This window comes from Rhinolophus sinicus, linkage group LG04 (assembly GCF_036562045.2).
Source record: "Rhinolophus sinicus isolate RSC01 linkage group LG04, ASM3656204v1, whole genome shotgun sequence".
In the NCBI taxonomy this organism is placed as follows: domain Eukaryota; kingdom Metazoa; phylum Chordata; class Mammalia; order Chiroptera; family Rhinolophidae; genus Rhinolophus; species Rhinolophus sinicus.
Window position 1 is genome coordinate 57,557,978 of NC_133754.1, and position 20,360 is coordinate 57,578,337.

At 40.5% G+C, this 20,360-nt stretch overlaps 1 protein-coding gene across 6 annotated transcripts in view; it reads left to right on the forward strand.

The window, feature by feature from the left end:
- Positions 1–20,360, forward strand: part of SLC20A2 (solute carrier family 20 member 2) — a 92,062-nt gene that overhangs the window by 51,406 nt on the left and 20,296 nt on the right. For all 6 annotated transcript variants that reach the window (XM_074329593.1, XM_074329594.1, XM_019742052.2 and 3 more), the window contains 4 exons: positions 4,850–5,402; positions 9,915–10,055; positions 11,459–11,544; positions 14,317–14,413. In XM_074329593.1, coding sequence (XP_074185694.1) covers positions 5,114–5,402; positions 9,915–10,055; positions 11,459–11,544; positions 14,317–14,413 — 613 coding nt within the window. In that variant the 5' untranslated portion in view covers positions 4,850–5,113. The remainder of the gene's footprint in view (positions 1–4,849; positions 5,403–9,914; positions 10,056–11,458; positions 11,545–14,316; positions 14,414–20,360) is intronic.

Below are 20,360 nucleotides of genomic sequence, written 5' to 3' on the forward strand. Positions count from 1 at the left end.
AGGCACTTTGAGCTTTGGGGGAGGTATTGGAAAATTACTTCTGAGCGTCAGGTCCTCTGCATGGGGGACCTGGCTGTTTCCCTTCACCTGTTGGAAGAGATGTCAGCCTGGGTGCAATCCATGAAATGTCGGGGAACAGATCCTCATAGGCCAGAAGCAAACGCATGGAAAGGAGATTGGCTATGGGCCAGTCCTTTAAAACTGCAAGTCCCCTGGTGACTTCAGCCACAATCCACTACAGACCTGGTTGTTGGGACTGGTGCCGATTGAGGTGATTAGACTCTAAGGCTGCGAGAGGAGAGCAATGCTGATGGGAGAACTGGGACAGACATCTCCTTGGCGTGTTTGCTCGGAGAAATCATCTTGGATGTTACCTTTGGCAGCATTCCAAAGCAGAGATTCTCCTACGCAAACTTCTTTTGGCACAAATACCTATTAAGTGCTTCACTTCAGCAACATTCCTGCTTTTAAACAGTGTACATATCTGTCTAGAAATATTCTGAGAATGTTTGTTTTCACTTTAGCATTCAGATTCCTAGTGTGGATAAGAGGATAGAGTTGAAGCAGACGCTTGCAGAGAGGAAATTAGTGGAAAGGAAGCTATGAGCACTTAAAGAGTCCTGCCAGGGCACTCCCTGAGCTGGTGATAGAAGTAGAACTGGTTCAGAGATCAAGGAGTGGAAGTGATGGCAGGCAAACTGAAAGTTGAGAACCTTGTTCAGGAGGCATTAGGGTACTGAGAAAAGAAAGGGAGGATCTTGTTAACATTACAACGTTGGGAGACAGAACTTACGAAACCCTGCGGTACCTTTTGCACTAATTCAAAACATTCTGAGGTCTCTGTTCCTCAGGTGCAAGAGGTCGGTAGCATTTGAAAATTGAAGAGTAACTTGTGACCTTCAGTCCTGTGAATCCCAGCCACATAGGGGCTTTCATATGAGGGGAAGGAGAGAGCGCAGAAAGCTTGTTCTAACCCTTTCCTGTTGTGACCTCTTGCAGAAAAGCCCTGTGGGAGAGTTAGAAAGAACCAAGGCAGTAGCTGGAAATTCTAAACAGCCTTGTACCCCTATTGAGAATTTAAGTGCTTTTCAAATGCTACCGACCTCTTGCACCTGAGGAACAGAGACCTCAGAATGTTTTGAATTAGTGCAAAAGGTACCGCAGGGTTTCGTACCTATTGAGAATCATTGCCAAGGAGGAGGAGCGCAATTCTATGTGATGCTTCCACACCTCAGACCCCTGTCTCCCAGCTACGTGATTTCTGTGACCCTAAATGTGTGCATTCTTTTTATTCACTGCCTTCGAGGTCCTTTGTAGGCTTCCCCGTCCCATATTGAGTAAATATTTACCTGTGTTTTTTCTTATTGGTATGAGGTAAAGATCTAAAGTTTTTCTTTTCAGATAATTAGCAGTAAGCAGGTTCTCCAAACATTATTTATTAAACTGGTCATCCTTTCCCCACTGATTGGATTGCCCACCTTCAAAATCCTACTTTCAAACAACCAGCACTCTCAGATGTCACACCTGGTCAGACCTCCACCTCTGTGAATGCGGGTTTTTTATGTTCTTGACAAATTACCATTCTGGCCTCCTGCACGGGGATCCTCTGGCCAGCCAGTGCCAGCATTGTCACTTTTTATATGCAGCAGATTTGTTGTTATTTAAGTGCTTTGTTTTATTTTGTTTGTTTGATACAATTAATTGAAAGTGGAGGAAATCAAGGTGTTGGTACTTGCCCTGCAAAACAGGTCTTATAAATATATAATGCAAGATCAAAATCATTTAGGTCTCAAAAATGTGACAAGCCTTTCTCCTCAGAGAGATGCTTATTGGACTTGAGCTGGTTACTGAGAGAATGAAGTGAAAGAGAAAAGCCAAATTAAAGAACACAGACACACCTGTGGAAATAAGTTATCTAAAATTATCGAAGTAGGAGAGGGAATCCCTAGTCTGAAATGGTGCCTCAAGAATCATAAAGCCTGTTAAAATCCTCCCCAAGCAAAACTGGGCTGAGGACACACCTGCTTTGGTGCCTCAAGCAGCCACACTGCTCTTCTGTGCCCCTGTGATTTAGCTCTATGTTCAGTGTATCTGAAGTGAACCTGTGGTCAAAACCCATCCTAATACTTGAAAACTAATGCAAAAGAGAAGTAAAAACCCACTCAGTTATTTTTCAGTCCAGTTCTGCCAGTCAATAACCATCTATTCCCTGTCAACACCCATGTACAAACCTTCAGCAAGTTCTATTGACTTTATTCACTGAAATAATTTCTCATGCCTTCATCACCACCACCAGACTGGTCCAGGAGACCTCTTCTCGGGCCTGAACCATGCAGTAGTCTCTCCACATTCACTCTTGCATTCTGTCTGGTCCATTTGCCACACTGAAGCCAGAATGATCTTTCAAAAATGAAAGTCTGATCATAGTAGCCCCCCAGCCCCCCAATTAAAACCCTTCAGTGGCACCCCATTGTTCATATGGTGGCCACAGTCTTTAATATGGCCACCCCAACTTTCATCGTGATTTCCTCACACTGGCCTGCTTCCGGTCTCCTCTCCGCATTCTGTTCCTTCCCACGTGGGGAATGCCTGGGATGCCTCCTCTAGTCCCAGAGTTAATCCCCCCAGTTCCCACTGTCCTTAGGTTTCAGGTGAGCCTTTCCTGCCCCACTCTGTGCTCTCATGATGCTCTCATGTGATGCGCGCCTCCTTCCTTTGTAGCACGTTTCATTGTTTATAGTCATACATTATTGTTTGATTAGCATCTGTTTCCTTCATTGTACTATAATCCCCATATGTGCCAGGACGACATCCATTATTATTAAGGTTCTCTGTCATTATATTCCTCGTGACTGTCACAAAGGAATTTCTCAATAAATATTTGTTGATGTGGTTCTTGTTTGCCCTGTTGGCAACCTAACCTGACAAACAAGATTTCCTCAAGAATTCTTTGTATTTTAAGGTAGATACCATTGGTCCAAAATAGTTCGTATTTTATATTTTCATGTATAGATTTAATGTGCCTGTCATAATAATAAAATACTCTTTCCGTGGAATATTGTCTTTTGCCGTTAGAGTGGTCTTTTCATTTGTCTCACTTAGATCTGAATCTCCAGAATTGCATAGGCTACAAATCTCGGGAAATGGTCAGATCTACCAGTATACATTTTCTGTTTCATTGTACACCTGTCATTGCTTACACAGATGATACATAGATATGTTTATTTTGTCGATTCTATATTATTTTAATTTGAAAAGCACATAACCACAGTATACACTTTTTGGAGAAAAGGAAAAAATCCTCTGACACTACCACTCAAACTCAGCCACTATTATACTTTTCATATATTACCTTTTAGTCTTTACATGCATTTTTAACATTGCCATAATCACAATGTACATAAAATTTTGTGTCCTACTTTTATTCCCCAATGTAACCTTAATATTGATAGATCATTATGTTATATATGAGCCTAATTTATTCAATAACCATTTATTAAGACCCACACTGCTGGGCACCTTTCTATGTACCTTATACCATTCAAAGAAAATATACAGATTTGGAACTGTGTAATAATAGAACACTGTAGTTGCGAAGGTTTTTGTGACATTTTTACTTCACAGATATATTAATTTTGTGACATTTCCTTTCCATCCCAAAATGAGGAATATGCAAGACTTTTCTCCATTTGTTTAATAGCTTCTTCATTTATTCAACAAATTTATTAAAGTTTACCACATGCCAGGTGCTGTTCTATGTACTGGAGATACAGCAGTGAATCTAGCAAAGTCCCAGCATCTTAGTGAGGAAACAGACCAGAATGAATGAATGAATGAATGATATGTAGAAAAGAAAAATGGTGAGAAGGACGGATAATGGCATGGGGGGGGCTGCCCTTGAACAAGGTCAGGAAGGCTCTCTGATGGTGACATTTGAGCAGTGACCTAAATAGAGAGAGGAATGACCTGTGCAGCTGTCAGGGAGATTTTTCCTGGCAGAGGATCAGCAGGTGCAAAGGCCCTGAGGTGAGTGCTTGGTGTGTGCAAGGAGAAGCAAGGAACCAATGAGGGAAGGGCGTGAACAGGGGCTGAGGTCACTGAGCTGGGGCAGAACCCTGCAGAGACCTTGGCGGGTCTTATAGACCATGGTGAGGCCTCTGGCTTTTCCCCCCGAGTGAGACGGGAAGTAGTGGAATAGTGACATGATCTGACTTGTGCTTTAATAGGGTGGCTTCATTCTCTAGTTTTCTCTGTTCCTTTTGCAAGGCCCATCAGCTCCCGCCTTGTCACCTTCTGGATGAGTCACTTTGTACCAGAACCTGTAAACTTTCAGACACACATGATGTAGCCATAATGTGAAGTGCTTATTCCTTATGTGTAAATGTGCAGGTAGATAATTAGCCACACCCTGTGATGTCACAGAATCAGATTTGGTAATCACTGTTCCAAGAAATTTGCCATATTCCACATATTTGAAAAACTCTATAATTCTTATTGAATTTCTCATTGCTTTATCTTTTGTTCATTTGGGCAATTTTTTCTTTCTGAAAATAATGACCGAATATATTTTTCAAACTGCATAAAAATGTATCCTATTAAGGCTTACTATCAGTTTTGTAATTAATAAAGCATGCTTCAACCTCTGGCATTGTAGAAACCAGCTTTTTTTGGGGGGTGGGGGTGGGAGTAGCTAACCTAATTATAATCTTCCTTGAGTTGCTTTATGGTCAGATCTGTCACATGCCAAAGTTAGATCCCTTTAGTAGGCTTAAAACATTTATTTCTGAAAGAACAAACTGTTACAGGTTGCTTAGGGTAATTGATTTCTTTTGTTTTCTTTCTGTTACAGGAGGAGACATCACAGCTTTCCCAGATTGGGAGGAAAAATATGGAATGTGTTTTACCGCTGACTGAACACAACCAAATGAACTGTACTGACAGTAGTTTGAAAACCAGCAGTTAGCAGTTTGTTCAGACTCTAACATTGTCCAGCACTTTCCAGAGCAAACTCACTGTTTACAAGAACTCTCGGCCTTACGACGTTTATAACCTCAAGCTTTGTTTATTTGAAATATTTCTGCAAAAGAAAAGTACCCAGAGCCCACTTTCCAAAATGGCCATGACTGAGTATTTGTGGATGGTCATTTTGGGTTTTATCATAGCTTTTATCTTGGCATTTTCTGTTGGTGCAAATGATGTTGCCAATTCATTTGGTACTGCTGTGGGCTCTGGCGTGGTAACCTTGAGGCAGGCGTGCATTTTGGCTTCAATATTTGAAACCACAGGCTCAGTGTTATTGGGAGCCAAAGTAGGAGAGACCATTCGAAAAGGTATCATTGATGTGAACCTATACAACGAGACCGTAGAAACACTGATGGCTGGGGAAGTTAGTGCAATGGTCGGTAAGTAGCATTATTTTTTCTACTGATGGAAAATGTGTCCACAGACCTTCTTCCCGATAGTGCTTTTGTCATATTCATAAATGTACTTTTTGCTTTAACTTTGCAAAAACTGATTTGATGTTTCATATTTACTATATCTTATTTTTGTTTTCTGCATTTCAATTTGAGTGTGTTTTTTCAGTGTTCAAATATCAAGCAAACACTAATTTTCTCAAATTTTTAGTAAACTTGGTTGTTAAGATAGATTTGGCTAAGTGAGTACTTTTCCTAAAGTGCAGAAAAAGATATTTGTACAATAGCTCTTTGTCGTTTTAAAGTTGTTTGAAAGTTATTAGAGAAATAACATGTCTAAGTGAACGTGTTTGAAAGGTTGACTTACGAGATTTCCTTTAAGATCTATTTCTATTTTTTCATAGATTCTTCATCAGTTAGGATGCAGTATTTTGAAAACTTGGATGCCAAAAAAAAACACAATACTTAATTAACTTTCGTATTCTCAATTTAAGTTTTAGAGCAGTTACCCAATGAATCTTCATTGTTTCTGTTTCCAAAAATTGTGCTCTTCTACATTATTTGTAATCCTCTTGTTGACTTCTGTTTTGATTTTTCTGATTCTACCTCTGGGAGCTACGTTGGGTATGTTTGTTTTGTTTTCTGGCCAAAAGATCATTTGTATGTCACCTGTTTATAGTATGACATTTACTAGAAGTTTCGAGTTGTCTAGATGAAAGAGAAGTGTTGAAGGCAGTGAAGTATGTTAATAAGCAGGTTGGTTGGACAGTGTGATTTCTCCATCGGCCAAAGTGACCATCGCCTTGAAGGACTGTGGGGGCACGTTCCTTACTGCCCTGCTATACCTGAAGGACCAGGCGGACAGGAAGGCCTTACATGTGGCTGACAGGTTTCTTGCTCTGCTTGCTTCTAGGTAGAGGTGAAGTCACAGCAGACAGCTGGTGTATATGAATAATTTGGTTAGGGACAGGAGGGTTAGAGAGAATTCTCCCACCTTCTGCTTTCAACAGGACATGTCCTTTTGTAGGGAAGGGTCCTGCAGTAGGAGGTAAGATGCTGCTGTACCAAGAGCACAGCTACATTCCACAGGTCCCGAGTTATTTATTGTCACTGGCATTGCTTAAGCACCCAGAATGCGGAAATTATTTGCCAGATTTGAGATGGCCCATCATCTTTTTATTACAGCAAATTAGTTTGAGACGTTGAGGAATTTGATCCAAAGGAGACCAATGTACTAAGGTGTTAAATACTACTACCGTGTTTCCCCGAAAGTAAGACCCGGTCTTACATTAATTTTTGCTGCAAAAGATATATTGGGGCTTCTGTTCAGGGGATGTCATCCTGAAAAATCATGCTAGGGTTTGTTTTCCGGTTAGGCCTTATTTTGGAGGAAGCACAGTAAGCACAACAGGCTGGTAATGTATGATACGGAGTTCCAATCTCTAAACTGAACATTTTGTGTTTTAAAGATGTAAGGTTCATGATTGCTTTAATTCCAACAGCTATTGTAATGAGTGAATTTTACTTACCTTCACTGAACATATATTTTTCATAACAATCAGATATAATTGAAATTTCCCTTAGAAAAATAAGTTACTTGTAAAATTCACCCTTGTATAGCCATGATAGATGTCTAAGACATAATCTTATCATGCTGAAATTACGATTTTTCCAGTCAAGATGATGGGGGCAAATATGTTGAAACGAGAGGAAAAATAAAGAAAAACGATAATTAAAACGGTGCTTCTGAAAGAGATTTGTTGGTGAGGCTGCACTGAGGCCCTCAGCTGGACAGAAAGCCTTGTGAGCAGTTACACGTCACTGCTGACTTTTTGTGTGGACAGTATAACGTGTCCAGTGTTTCAGTTCTCCCACCGCTGGCCTTTGACTCTTTCCTAAAAGAATGAAGAATACTCACCTCAACTGGAATTGAGGTTAACTGAAGCAATCTGGGGTTTTGTTGTTTGCTTTGGTTGTGGTTGTTATGCTCTTGTTCTCCTTCTCCTTCGTGTGTGTGTGTGTGTGTGTGTGTGTGTGTGTGTGTGTGTGTAGATGAACCTCAAAGCCCAATTTGCTGGAAATTTGTATGGCTTACCTAGATTTTCAAAACTGTGTTCCTTGCAAATGGGAGCTACATAAACTGACGATGGTGGTATAATTATTATTGGCCAAAACCAAAGCTGGTTCTGTTCAGATGCCTGAATTCTCCCAATCTTCCTCTCCTAAATTCTACATCCATTTTTTTCTTTCCCTCTCTCCCCCTGTCCTTTTATTCTGTTCTATATTTTATTTCTCTCTTTTTTCTTTAGAAACTTCTTCCCAAGCCCATGGGTCTCTGTGCTTTCTGATAGAGTTGTGGTAGCATTAAGTTGGTTGGGTAAAAGAAGTTAAGTCGCCAGCTAAACTTCCTGAACAAGTTATCTTTTGGGACTCTAGCTCAGCCTGAAAGCAATAATCAGTCCACTTAGTATAAAACCACGAATGGTTCCCAAACTCTGAGAATTCAAAACTCACTGTCTTCTCATGGAAATACCCACAAGAGCATGAAGGAGCCGCCTCTTTGAATAACACTAAGAAGTGCACAGTCCCCTTAAAGCTCTCTCTCTACCCACCCAACTCCTGAGCCTTCTCCCCTCCCCCCACTCACTCACACCTGCCTGTCTGCCTCCTATAACCATGAACCTTAGCTCTGCCAGTCTTTCATTTTCCCAGGAACCAATTGCCTCAGAGATGCCCATCTTTCCCCCACTTTCCCTAGGTTTTGCCTTAACCCTTTTCCTGTACTTAATCCCTTTCCTCTTTGTAGGCGATCATTATCTTAGGTTAAAATATCTCCCCCCCCCCCCCCCCGCTGCTTTTCTTAACATTAATGTCATCCCATTTGCTTTCAGAAATCCCTAAGGTTAAGGCAGCCTCTCACCCACTCTAACTTTGCTAGGTCCCCTACAAATACCTGCCCACTTCCCCCCCCGCCTCTTTCAGCTGCTTCTTCACTTCTCCCGTTTCCTTCTTCCCTCTCTCAGGCAGCCCCCATACTCCCTACCTTTCCTTACAAACCCTCCTACTCCAGGACGTATGTTATAAAGTCAGCCAGAGAAAGAATAGCCGCTTTCAGGAAAGAAAATCTCATGGTCTGAATTCATGTGGGTGAGTTTATACCATTCTTTTAACATTATTAGAGTATTTTAAATTTTGGAAGAATATAAATCATAAAATTTGTTTTTTAGTTATGGTTCTATGCCATGGAACATGCTTCAAACTCTGGCTTTATTTTTACAGCAACTACATAGCCCCTGAGGAACCCAGGGCTTAGATGTGAAAGCTTAAGGAATTGTCCACCGGGAAGCCTGGGTGCTGCCATGGAGCCTGTCACTGGTTTGGCAGCACATGGTGGCCCCTGGTCCTTCCAACACATGCTTCAGAGATAGACATGGGGTCACAGCCCACTGCGGCTCGAAGGTCAGCGTGCCCAGCGCTCACGGAGCAGCTGTCAGCGCTGCTTCACTAACTGGGACCTGTACAACCTTTCATGATCCTCGTAACTCAGATAGTTTTGAAGAAAATGCCAAGGGTCTGTTTTAAAGTGCTGCTGCTGCCAAGCAACCAGATTTCCAGAATTAACATTTGGGATTAATAACGGGCCCTGCTTATCAGCCAAACCCTTTGTTCCCTTACAGCTCTATATATGAACTTTTCAACAACTGTGTCTGAAAGTGATCTCTCCCAGCTGATGCTTTTAATACTCACTGCAAAATTTGATCTGCTTATGAAAATATCTGACATGAACTATAGCCTAGAAAAACATTAAGCCTGGAAAAGAGTGGTGAAATTGAGGTAAAAGGATATGAAGCCACAACTAAGGGATCCTCTTAGCTCCTAAAAATGAGAAGGCTTGAGGGAGCACACAGAGAAAAGGTCCACTATTCCAGGCAGGGGCTGAGGGCAGATGCCCATCTTTAGGTTAAATATTATAGATCCTTCTCATGTGAGACGCAAACATCAAAAAGCAGCGTGGTGCTATACACTCCCTTGTATAGACTAATACAACATAGCCGATGTCTAGCCATCGTCATTCTGTGACCACAAGGCATAACTACAATGAAACCTTTTCCAACATGCAGCCTTTGTTGTTAGTCTGCATTCTTTCGAGTCTGTAATCTCTTGCTTGTTCTTGGCCACACTTTGCATCAGAACAAGTTCCTCATCAGCTCCCTTCCCTAAATGGGAGAAAGACGGTTAATAACTGGCATCAAGAAACTTTTCTTTAAATATTTTCTTTAAATGAATCATCATTATCTCTTCACTCTTGAAAACTGTTCCTTTGAAGTTAATCGAGTGACTTTTTGTCAGAACATTAGCCCTTTGTAAAGAAACCACTCACAGAAAATTAACTCCAGAGAGTGTTGTTATGGAGAACAATAATTTCGATTTCTTCCTTTTGTGGCTGTTTTGAGACGCTGTACTCTATAGCTAACTTTTTTTTAATCTCTCAATTTATAGGTTCAGCTGTTTGGCAGCTGATCGCATCCTTCCTGAGGCTTCCAATCTCAGGAACTCATTGCATTGTTGGTTCTACTATAGGATTCTCACTTGTTGCAATTGGTACAAAAGGTGTGCAGTGGATGGAGCTGGTCAAGATTGGTAATTGCCATTTTCTTTTACCTATAAGAAGTTTGCACTCTGTAGAGCAAGTTTTATTAAAAGTTACCATTATAATATATCCTTTTCTTCAAGTGTTAAGCTTTAGAAGACCTATATGGGTAATACATTTTCCCTTAAAGTTTTTGTTAACAGAGATTGTGAACTGTTATGTGTTAGAGAATGTTTTTTGTTTTTGTTTTTGTTTTTTTGTGTTTTTTTTTTAACCTATAAGCACTCTTTTCAAATGTTACATTGTCATCCAGTTTTGAAAATCAATATTTATATGTTGTTTCTAGGCAGTGAAGAAATTTATCCGATTGAAATCAGTTTGTAGTCAGAGAAAAACTAGGCCCTAGTGAGAAAAATATCTTTAATGTCCAGGAGTCAGAGTTCATGGTCATGGAGAAGCCTGGAAGTGAGCCTGAGGTTATTTACCTCACTGCGTTCAAGAGATCACCCAGTCTGCCCCTCACAGAGGAGACACCCTAGGGTTCTTTCTGGGTTGTAGGCTGCCCAGAAGGAACTGTCCTAAGAGCTGTGACAACCTGCTTCCTGGCTCCGGCTTAAAGTAAATGGGAAATCCATTCAGCCTCATAAATACCAACCCGCTCATTGTAAAAAATAATCTTGCCCCATCTCCCTCCTCTGGATCACTCATCCTTTTAAAAACCACAGTGGCCTCAGTAGGTCTAAGTGGAACAGATCCCTGACCTGCCACGCAGGGAGGGGCACACAGATGGCCAGGAAAATCGCCTTAGACCCTAGGCTTCTAGAACAGTGATTCTCAATTCTGGCTGTACTTTAAAATTACCTGGGGTAACATTTAAAAATATCAACGCCCAGACCCCATTCCAAACCTTTTAAATCAGAATTCTGGGGGTGGAGCCAGAGTATAACTAGTTTTTGAAAATGTCCCAGCTATTTCCAATGTGCGGCCAGAGTTGCAAACTACTAGGCTAGAGACTAAACTTGCCTGCATGACAGTACCAGGCTGGACTTGGAAAATGAAATGGAAGGTGGCCCACCTTTTAAATCGCCCTTCCTGTTGGAGCAAGGGCCAGGTCTCCATGTGGATTGATAAGAAGAGCAGGCAGAAGTGGCTCAGTGGGAATTAGGTCTGTTTTTTGAGGCCAGAGCTCAGGGCTCTTTCACTTACTGACTGAGCACTGGAAGTGTGCTCAGTTCTGTGGGACTATGCGTGTGTCTGAGGAGAGCTGCGCATGTGGGAAAGGTCAGCTCTGCCAGGGCAGGACTTGGTAGCTTCTGAGTTACGGTGAATAATTCCAGGCATATTTATCATATTAATGTATGTTCTGTATATTGGTTATCATTGTATTACATAAATATGACTTATATAGGATTTTAACATTCATTAGACTTTTTTTTTTTTTTTAATTATTCAGTTGCTTCTTGGTTTATATCTCCACTGTTGTCTGGTTTCATGTCTGGCGTGCTGTTTCTACTGATCAGAATTTTCATCTTAAAAAAGGTAAGTGAGGCTTTTTTTTTTTTTTAATTAAGTTTTAGAACTAATTTTGGTTTTACTCAACAGAAATTAATCATGAGGGGTCAGAGGAATAATTGTGTTTTTACATTTTTAAGGCACGTTATCCTGGAGTTAGAATCAGACTTTATTGTAAAGTAGGAGGGAAGGTTCAAGGTAGAGAACCCAGGGGCTCCCCCAGAACCCAGCATTGTAAATACTGTTTCTTGCCCTAGGATTTTAATCAGCACGCCCAGCCATTGTGCTCTGACCTCGGAAAGCAAAGATAACTATTTCCTGAATGTTAAACAGAACAGAATGAGATAGTGTTAAGATTTTTAAATCGTCTATCGCTGAAAACAGCTGGAGAATTTCTTTACCTAAATGTAAGGTGTTTTCTGTGTTTTAATGGAGAAGGCAAGCTTGAGACCCTGACTTTTTCCTGTCCTTTAAAGGTTACAAAGAAGGACATATACCAGTTGGGGGTGTACTTTATCAAAAATAAAATGAGGTTAAAATGAAAACTTACTGAGATCAGTATTCCAGAAAAAAACTTGATTGTATTTTTTATTTGACTGTCAAAGGGTTGTTGCAATATTTTATCAGCCATAAAACAGGCTTGGATCATTGTGTGAGAGCTCACCAGGGACACACCTTTCTTCAGCTGTATCCTTGGAGATGCAGCTGTGTTTTCTTATCATTGCCGAGTAGTCTATTGAAGTGCTCCTTCTCTTGGATAAGTACAAACTTACCATTCCTTTTCCTGGGCTCCCGCCTCACTAATATTTGTTTACATTTTGGAAGGTGCCACCCATCTTGCCTGCTAGCCCTTTTATTTCCTCTGTCTGGAACCCATCCTTGTCTGGCAAATCCTGCTCCTACTCATCCTCCAGGTGTCACTTCCTAGGAAGCCTTTCCTCTCCCACCCCAAGTTCTGATTGGTTCCTCTCTCTTATACCCACGGCACTCTGGACCCTCTCCTCATTGCACTCTTGTTGTATGGGGTTTTGTTTCCTGCTGAGTGGTCTGTTTGCTATTTTGCTATAAGATCCATGAGAGTAGAAACCATGACTATCTTGGTCACTTTTCTGTTCCTGTGCCCAGCCCTGCACTTATCACCTCAAAGACACTGTTTGAATATTTGTTAAGAGGGAAGGATAGATGCTTGGGTAGGTGGCAGTGAAGGGATGGGAGGGAGGGAGGGAGAGAGGGAGGAAGGGATGAAAGGGGGGAGGAGGGAGGAAAGGAAAGAGGCAGGTCTCAATGAGAAAGTTGTCATTTGAGTTTTAAGAATAGATATTTGAGAAAAAATACGGTGATGTAATTAAAAACATAAACTGAGGACTTATACACCTTCAGAAGCGATTGGTTGGGAGTCTTTCTTTAGCAACTGTTGTCCCCAAGGAAACAACATTTTGGAAACCAGAGGCAGTAGGCATTTGAGCATCCGAATGTTTTGTTTTCAGTTCAGCCAGGGTTCTTTTCACGCGGTACATGACAGATTAGAAGACTGCCGTGCCTGTCCTCCCCGCTTCTGCCCCTTACTTAGTTCCTCATATTTGCTGTTCTTCATCTCCCCTGCCTGATCTGGTATGACTCGCATGGAGTTAAATCACTTCCTCCCTCTGCTCTTACTGTTCCTTATACCTCATGACCGTTCAACTCAAGCCTCTTGACAAGTGCTGGTGGTTACTTGAGACATTCCACAATAGATTCTTGAGGAGTTGTACTGTCCTGCAAACATACTTGATTTCCCTACATGTTTGCATTTGACAGTAGGAATCTTTGAGATAGACCCTACTTATCCTTACTCCTGTAGTTCACATCAGTGTTTAGATGAAATTTCCTTTTATCGTGGGAAGGTAGCAGATTCAGATAAATGTACCAGTGTCTTATATGGTTATTAGAAATTAGTCCTTCTTTGAATTATTTAAGTAACACATAAGTGCCAGTGCTATCTTGAGGTGTTCCCAGTCCTTATTTTTGTTTCAAAGTCCTCTTTAGATCTGCTTAAAACTCTAAAATTTCTAATATTCTCTGAGATGTTATTTAGCCTAACACATGTGCAGTACCTTTCTTGTTGAAGTAGTAGATTTAGGGAATGCTCTACCAGTACCCTAAAGTTGTAGATAAATGTTTTATTAGCTAAAGAACCCACAGTTCTTTTTAACTTTTAATAGTTGGAGCTTCAATACTATATTTTATGAGAAGATGTTGAAAATCATAGCACATGGTGATATACTTGTTTTCTATAATTTTAATAGAGCTAAAATTTATTTTGTAGTAGAGTGATGTAAAACTGAGTAGTAATGCAGTAGTGCTTAAGTCATTTGACTCTCTTAGGGTTTCCTCAGAGAGTTGAGTCTCAAAATATTTGTTGAACGTAGATTTTTAGGGCCAAACCTGAACTAAGCTTGAGTAGTGAGTGCCCCAGATTTTGTGCTGGGCTCGGGGCTTCAGTCCCCAGGAACTGACCCAACCTAACAGTTCTTCTCTGTTTCTAAATCTGACATCAGCTCATGTGATTCTAGTGCTTTGACGTCTCTGCTGGGCACAATAGTGGGCCCTTTGAAACAGCATTTGTGTGGGAGAGATGGCCCACGCTGATGCTGTTTCTGTAGCTGGGAAGTAGATCACACAGCAGTGACATGGCCAGCTGTTTTGGCCATGCTGGTGTTTGAGAAGACTTTCTTGAAACAGTGTTTTATATTGTGTTGCCTGTACTGGCTTCAGATGCTTCTTGAATCCTGACCTTCTCCTTTATGTCATATCATGCAGGAGGACCCTGTTCCCAATGGCCTCCGGGCACTTCCAGTGTTCTATGCTGCTACAATAGCAATAAACGTATTTTCCATCATGTACACAGGAGCACCAGGTAAGAATTCCTTGGCAGCATACTTCCAGCAGGCAAGGTATATTACGGTCTAATGGTTTGGTTTGTTTGGTGCTGGCACTGTCGTGGGCTGACAGTGAAAGCATTTCTCATCGTCATTATGGACTAGTGAAAAGAGTAGTAAATGCATTTGCTTGTTTTAAATACTCGAGAGATATGTAAGTACAAAGGCAATAGACTTCCGGTTGAAGAAAAGAAAATTGAAATTCCCGCTTTGCGGTTTACCCAGGTATGTTGCCTAAGCAGCCTCCTCGTGTTCTCTGAGTCCCAGAACACACCTAAGTTCTCACGCCGCCCTGAGCTGGGGAGCATGTGTGAGCAGTACAGTGCACACCTCGGTGACACCAGAGGGAACACGCTGACGTGGTCAATATCACAAATGCAGAACTCCCTGGAAATTGTCAGACCAATGAATCCAGTGACTAGAAACTATGCTTTTTTTTCTTTTTTTAAAGATATTGAAACCAATGGTGATTTTCTTTTCAGAATTACTCCTTTTTTTCCCAACCTGATGGATTTTGTTCTTTTTTTTACAAGGGTTTGGGCGGGGGCGGGGATAAAAGTTCTGTGGTTGTTTCTTTTCTAATTTTCAGTGGGTAAAGAAAAACTTATGTACAGTATTCTTATTTGCACACATTTCAGTGTTGATCAACTGGCAACATTCTAATTCAGTATTTCTGTACATGTTTTGGTAGGGAGGACTTTTTCTGGTTTTCTTTGTGGGATGAGCCTCCTGCAGCCAGACCCTGAATACAACCATTATTGTGGGGCTGTAGGGAGTCAGCAGATATGTTAGTTTTTGTTGTTTTTCTTCTTGTCAATGTTCTTTATGCATTAAGATTCAGATATTGTCCATATCTGACAAAAGTCTCCCTCTCTGATCAAAAGATAAAATTTCTATAAATGCAAGTCATATTGTAGTTGAAAAGTGCCCTCTTCCAAAATGGGGGACAGTCCTTATGAATTTCTCAAACTAGGTTTTCTTAAGGTAGTTTTTGTCAGATTTTAATACCCATATATAATGATGCTTGTGTATTTCAGTACTGAAAATAAGAACTGTTTCTGAGTGATTCTTAGCATGACATAGCCTTCTGCTGTGGCATCTCTGCCGCATTCACAGCATTGATCGTAAAGGTTTGAATGCTGTGCTCGGGACTTCCAGACTTTGGGTGGCAGCCCAGCCGTGAAGGACCACAGCTGTTTTAAGTTAACAAAAAGCCCAAAGCTGAAGGTCATGGTGATGAGAGAGATGAAATCCTAGCTTCACGTAACAGCAGCAGCATGGCCCTTCAGGTTTTGTAATTCATGGATTATGAAGTACGTTTGTCACAGATAGTTTTCAGTATCTATAAAAAAATCAGAGGCAAGGAAGGACAGTCCCACACCACAAGTTAACCCCACCACCGAGTCTGTGAATCTCCCAAAGCTTTCACATAGGGGTGGGCAGGCCCTGGAGTGCCAGGTTGGGAGTAAACTGTGGCAAAGGATTTCTTTGTCCACCGTCTTTTTGCTTGTGAGTCCTTGTTCTTAATTTTGTTTAGGCTCTTGGAGGTCCAGTTAACTGAACCAAAAGCTAAGCAACCATCCGTAGCCAGACACCTCCGCCTTAGTGAGTAAGGAAACTGAGTCAGTGAATGCTGGGAATACCTTTCTAGTGCCGAGTCCTGGAAATGGGAATTGGTATAAATAAGGATGATTTGTTTTTTGTTTCTGCATTTTATTTTTTTCTACTCTCTATTCTTCTTGTTCCCTGGTTCTTCTTCCAAATATCAGAGGTCAACTGTGTGATTTTTTTTATTATTATTAAAATTTGGCATTTTCTGTACTTGGCCTATTTTTTCCATCTCTTCTTTTTCTTTTCCTCATGTTTTGCTGCAATATTACTGCAAATTTGCTAAAAGAATCTTACTGGGAGAGTAAGTTATTCTAGAGAAAATTAAACTATATAATGGATGAGACACTAAAGATAATATAAATGCTTCATAGAGAGGTTGTGAGAAATAAATAATATAAATGCTAACTTTTATTGAGCTGCATTTTACATGAACTAATTCTTTTAGTCATCTGGATTTCTCTAGGAAATTGGTAATATGGTTTTGCTGATAAGTGAGAAACTGAGGCATAGCAATACTGAGTTCCCAAGGCCATATAACTAGTATAGTGCAGAACCAAAATTTGAAGCAGACAATCTAGTTCCAAGCCACCTAGTGTATAGTACTTGCTATCCAATGTCACTGTTAATAACAGTCAAAATGCATCCAACCTTAATACATTCTTTCCTTTCTTGTCACTCTCTTTAAAAATGGCTTCCAATATATTTGGAAACCTGGCTGTATGTTTTATATATATATATATTTAATATACAGGTAGTATGAAGAGGGTGGCTACCTCTTTGGTTAGGAACATTAAAAAAATCTATGCAAGAATCTTGAAGATCATTGCTCAATTGAAAGCACAAACAATATTCCCAGAGCTAGAGTTAATGTTAAATACTTTGGTTGGGTGACTACTGTCAAAAATATCACGTTTCCTCACCTCCCTGTACCTCTCTGTTCATCATCATAAAGTAAGGAGAGTAGTGGGATCTCTGTGAGGTAATACCGGCAGGGAGCTTAGCACAGTGCCTGACACATAATAACTCCTAACACATGTTAGGGGGTATTTTATTACCATCAATCATAAGTAGCCTCGTCTTTTTGGTCTTAAGTTGCTAACATATCCTGAGTCATCCTATCTATTTTTTCCACACATACTGGTGTGGAAAATTTCTTACTTAAAATTTTCTGGGGGGCTTGCGTAGAGGGAGAGGAAGAAGAAGAAGGTCATGATTCTGAAGGACCCACCATTTTGTTCCTCCACTAACTCAGAAAAGGACTTTGCTAATAAACATTCATGATGAATGTTTCTAGAATCTCTCCTAGGTGAGTCCAAATCTTATTTTTATTTAAACATTGAAGGTTAACTTTTGCCCTTCAAACTAGATTTTAATTACGTGCTATTTCCTCATGTAGGCCCTCTCTGCCAGTCCTGATAGATCATAAGTAGCCATGCTGTCATATTTGGTGATAAGGCTGAGCCGAGAAGTGTCACTTCCACAATAACTTGGTCAATCTGCACCTTTCAGGATGTGTCTGCCTTTCTGCCAGTCTGGGGTTTATTCTTCTTTATGTCCCTTTCTTTCTTAGAACATTTCCATTCAACACATAGGGGCCTCAGAAATAAAAGGAAACAGAATTCTCTGGGGAAAAAAAAAAGTGACGGCATTAATCTTACCCAGTTTCAACTTTAAGAGATTTTGATAAATAGCATTTTTATGCATGGAGATGAATTTAGTGGGGATACGCTGGATGTTGAGTTATAGTGTTTTGTTTTGATTTCCTCTGTTCCTCCAATCTGAATTATTTTGAAGTTGTTTATATCTTAGGCTTAGTTTGATTTGTTTTACTTTGCGTTTAACATGACTTTTCTCAAATAAAAGTCGTTCTTACACTTCAAAGATGGAGGTAGCACTTTAAAAAATTGTCTTTGCATTTTTTTTTTGTCCTTCAAAAAATAATTTGCAAGAAGCAAAAATAACTTTAGGAAATGAAGTGCTCACTTGGGATGGATATAAGCCTGAAGTTTATTTTTAATGACAAGGGCTTCAGTTGTATGGGGCCTGGTTTTTGTTCAGCGTTTAAAGAATGAAAGTTGAAATTCATCACATACCTCTTTGAGTAGTTAAAGCAGACGACCTAATTGAGCCTAACTATATATAACTATATAACTTCTAAGTCAACATGTGGTCTCTAGACCAGCAGCATTAGCTTCTCATGGTAACAGATCAAAATGCATGTCCTCAGGCCCAACCCGAGACCCACTGAGTCAGAAATCCTGCAGCCTGGCAGGCAGCCCTCTGGTGACCCTGATACATGGCCCAGCGGAGAGCCACTGCTCCAGGCACTTCTTTACCATAACCTTCACCACAAACACTGTCACCTTATCACAGTTCTTATGTAAGGGGTGCTCCTCAAAAGTTCTCATTAGCAAACTTTGCTCACTCTTTTTCACCAGGAAATGAGTTCTCAACCTTAACCAGGCCTGGTTTCTGGCTGCTTCAGTGTAGTCTGCACCTGAGACCCAGCTCACACTGCCTCTCCTTCTCCTCCCTCCTCCCCACTTGCTCCAGCTCCTCCTGCCCCGCTTCTTCCTAACTTTTCTCCTCCCCCTCCTCTTCCTTCTCCATCTCCTCCTCTTTTTCCTTCAGTTGCCGCTCTTCTGATCCAGTCCCAAGAAAATTCGAACGTCAGTAACTCCTCAGGCCCTGTTGGCTTTGTCAGAAGGAGCTTGGTGCCCATGTATTCCATGTCACCATTTTAAAGTTCTGAGCTGCAGAGAAGCCAGGCATTATGACTGCAGCGACTCCTGGCCCTGAGTCAGGAAGCCCTGGGCGAGAAGAGTCTCCAGTTATCACCAAGGGCTGCATTCAAAACAGAGTGACTTAAATTCACTTCCTTTTCTGAATTATTATAAATGAATACTGGTTTGAGAAAGTTGGTACCATATGCAAAGAAATCCCAATTATAGGACAAATTAGGAAATAGCATTTTTTTATTTCAAAAGAATGCTCCATTTTCTTGAAGAAGTTGCTCTAGGATTCATTCCTTTTATGCCTTTTATGCTCCCTCCAATGCTTTGAGGACATTAATCTAAAACAAACAAAATACAAACTGATAACTCAGTTTATCAGATAAGGGAGGATTAGTAAAAAAGTGATTCTGCAAGTGAGGTAAATGCATGTGGAAAGATGTCCACAATATACTGTTATTTGAGAAACAAAAGCACAGAGCAGTACCTCCAGTAAGATTCTATATCTGTTAAGTTAAAAAAAGAAGAAGGAGAAGAAGGAAAAAAGAAATTATGACAAACACTCTATACTGTGTGTTGCTTTGTATTTAGAAAATGCCTGGACAGATACATACCAAATAGTTAACAGCGTTTCTCTGGGACATGGGTTCAAGAGGAGAGGGTGATGAGGAATTTATTTGTACATCATAACAATTTTGTACTGCTTATATTTTTATGTTATTTATATAAAAATATATTTAAACTTACACCAAAAAGAGAGAGAGAGAAGAAGGAAGGTTGTAGGGAAAGGCTAATGAGTAGGGATTTAGGGGAGCTGATATGAACTGAAGACTTACTGCTTGTATAGAAGTTTTATTTCTTTTATAGAGTCTAATAATGATTGTTGTATATGAAAAACAAGAGGTGCAACAAAATGATGACTCTGGAAGACTGTGTTTCTAGAAAGTTCTATTTGCGTCTTCCCTGAGTCACTTGACTCTTCTCATCTGTGGGGGATTTGGAACAGAACTGTAAAAATGCTTGAGGTTAGAGCTAAATCACTAGTCATCATCTCTCTGCTGTTCAGAAAGCAGAATGAGCTGGAGATGGAAGTCCGTTGAGTGGCTGGAGCGGAGGACTGGGGTTGAGTGCGCCCAGCGTTGGTTCCTGGCAGCCACTTTTGGCTGAGGGAACTGGAGCAGTTCAAGTTGTGTCCTCCTTTGCCTGTCCAAGAGAGAAGTGCGTGCCGTGCTTTACGGCCCTTTCAGGTGTAATTCTTGGAAAACATTTTGAGATCCTCACGGGAGGACAAGTCAATACAAAGTATTTTTGTCAAGAAGGTTGTTATATATAAATCAACCTCAAATTTTTCAGAAGAAAATTCATTTCCCTTTGGATATACATTGATTCAAGTGCTTTTCTATGCTGAATTTTTGTATTTAATTATTTTTTTAATTCATGAAACTTGGTTATATGTATTGAGCACAATTTAGAGTTATTTATAACATAACTGTCAGTTTGCATTTCTCATATGCGGGCTTTAAAAGTAAATCCCCATGTTCTTTTGATGCTCTGTTACATTACTAACTTGCTGGGATAATTT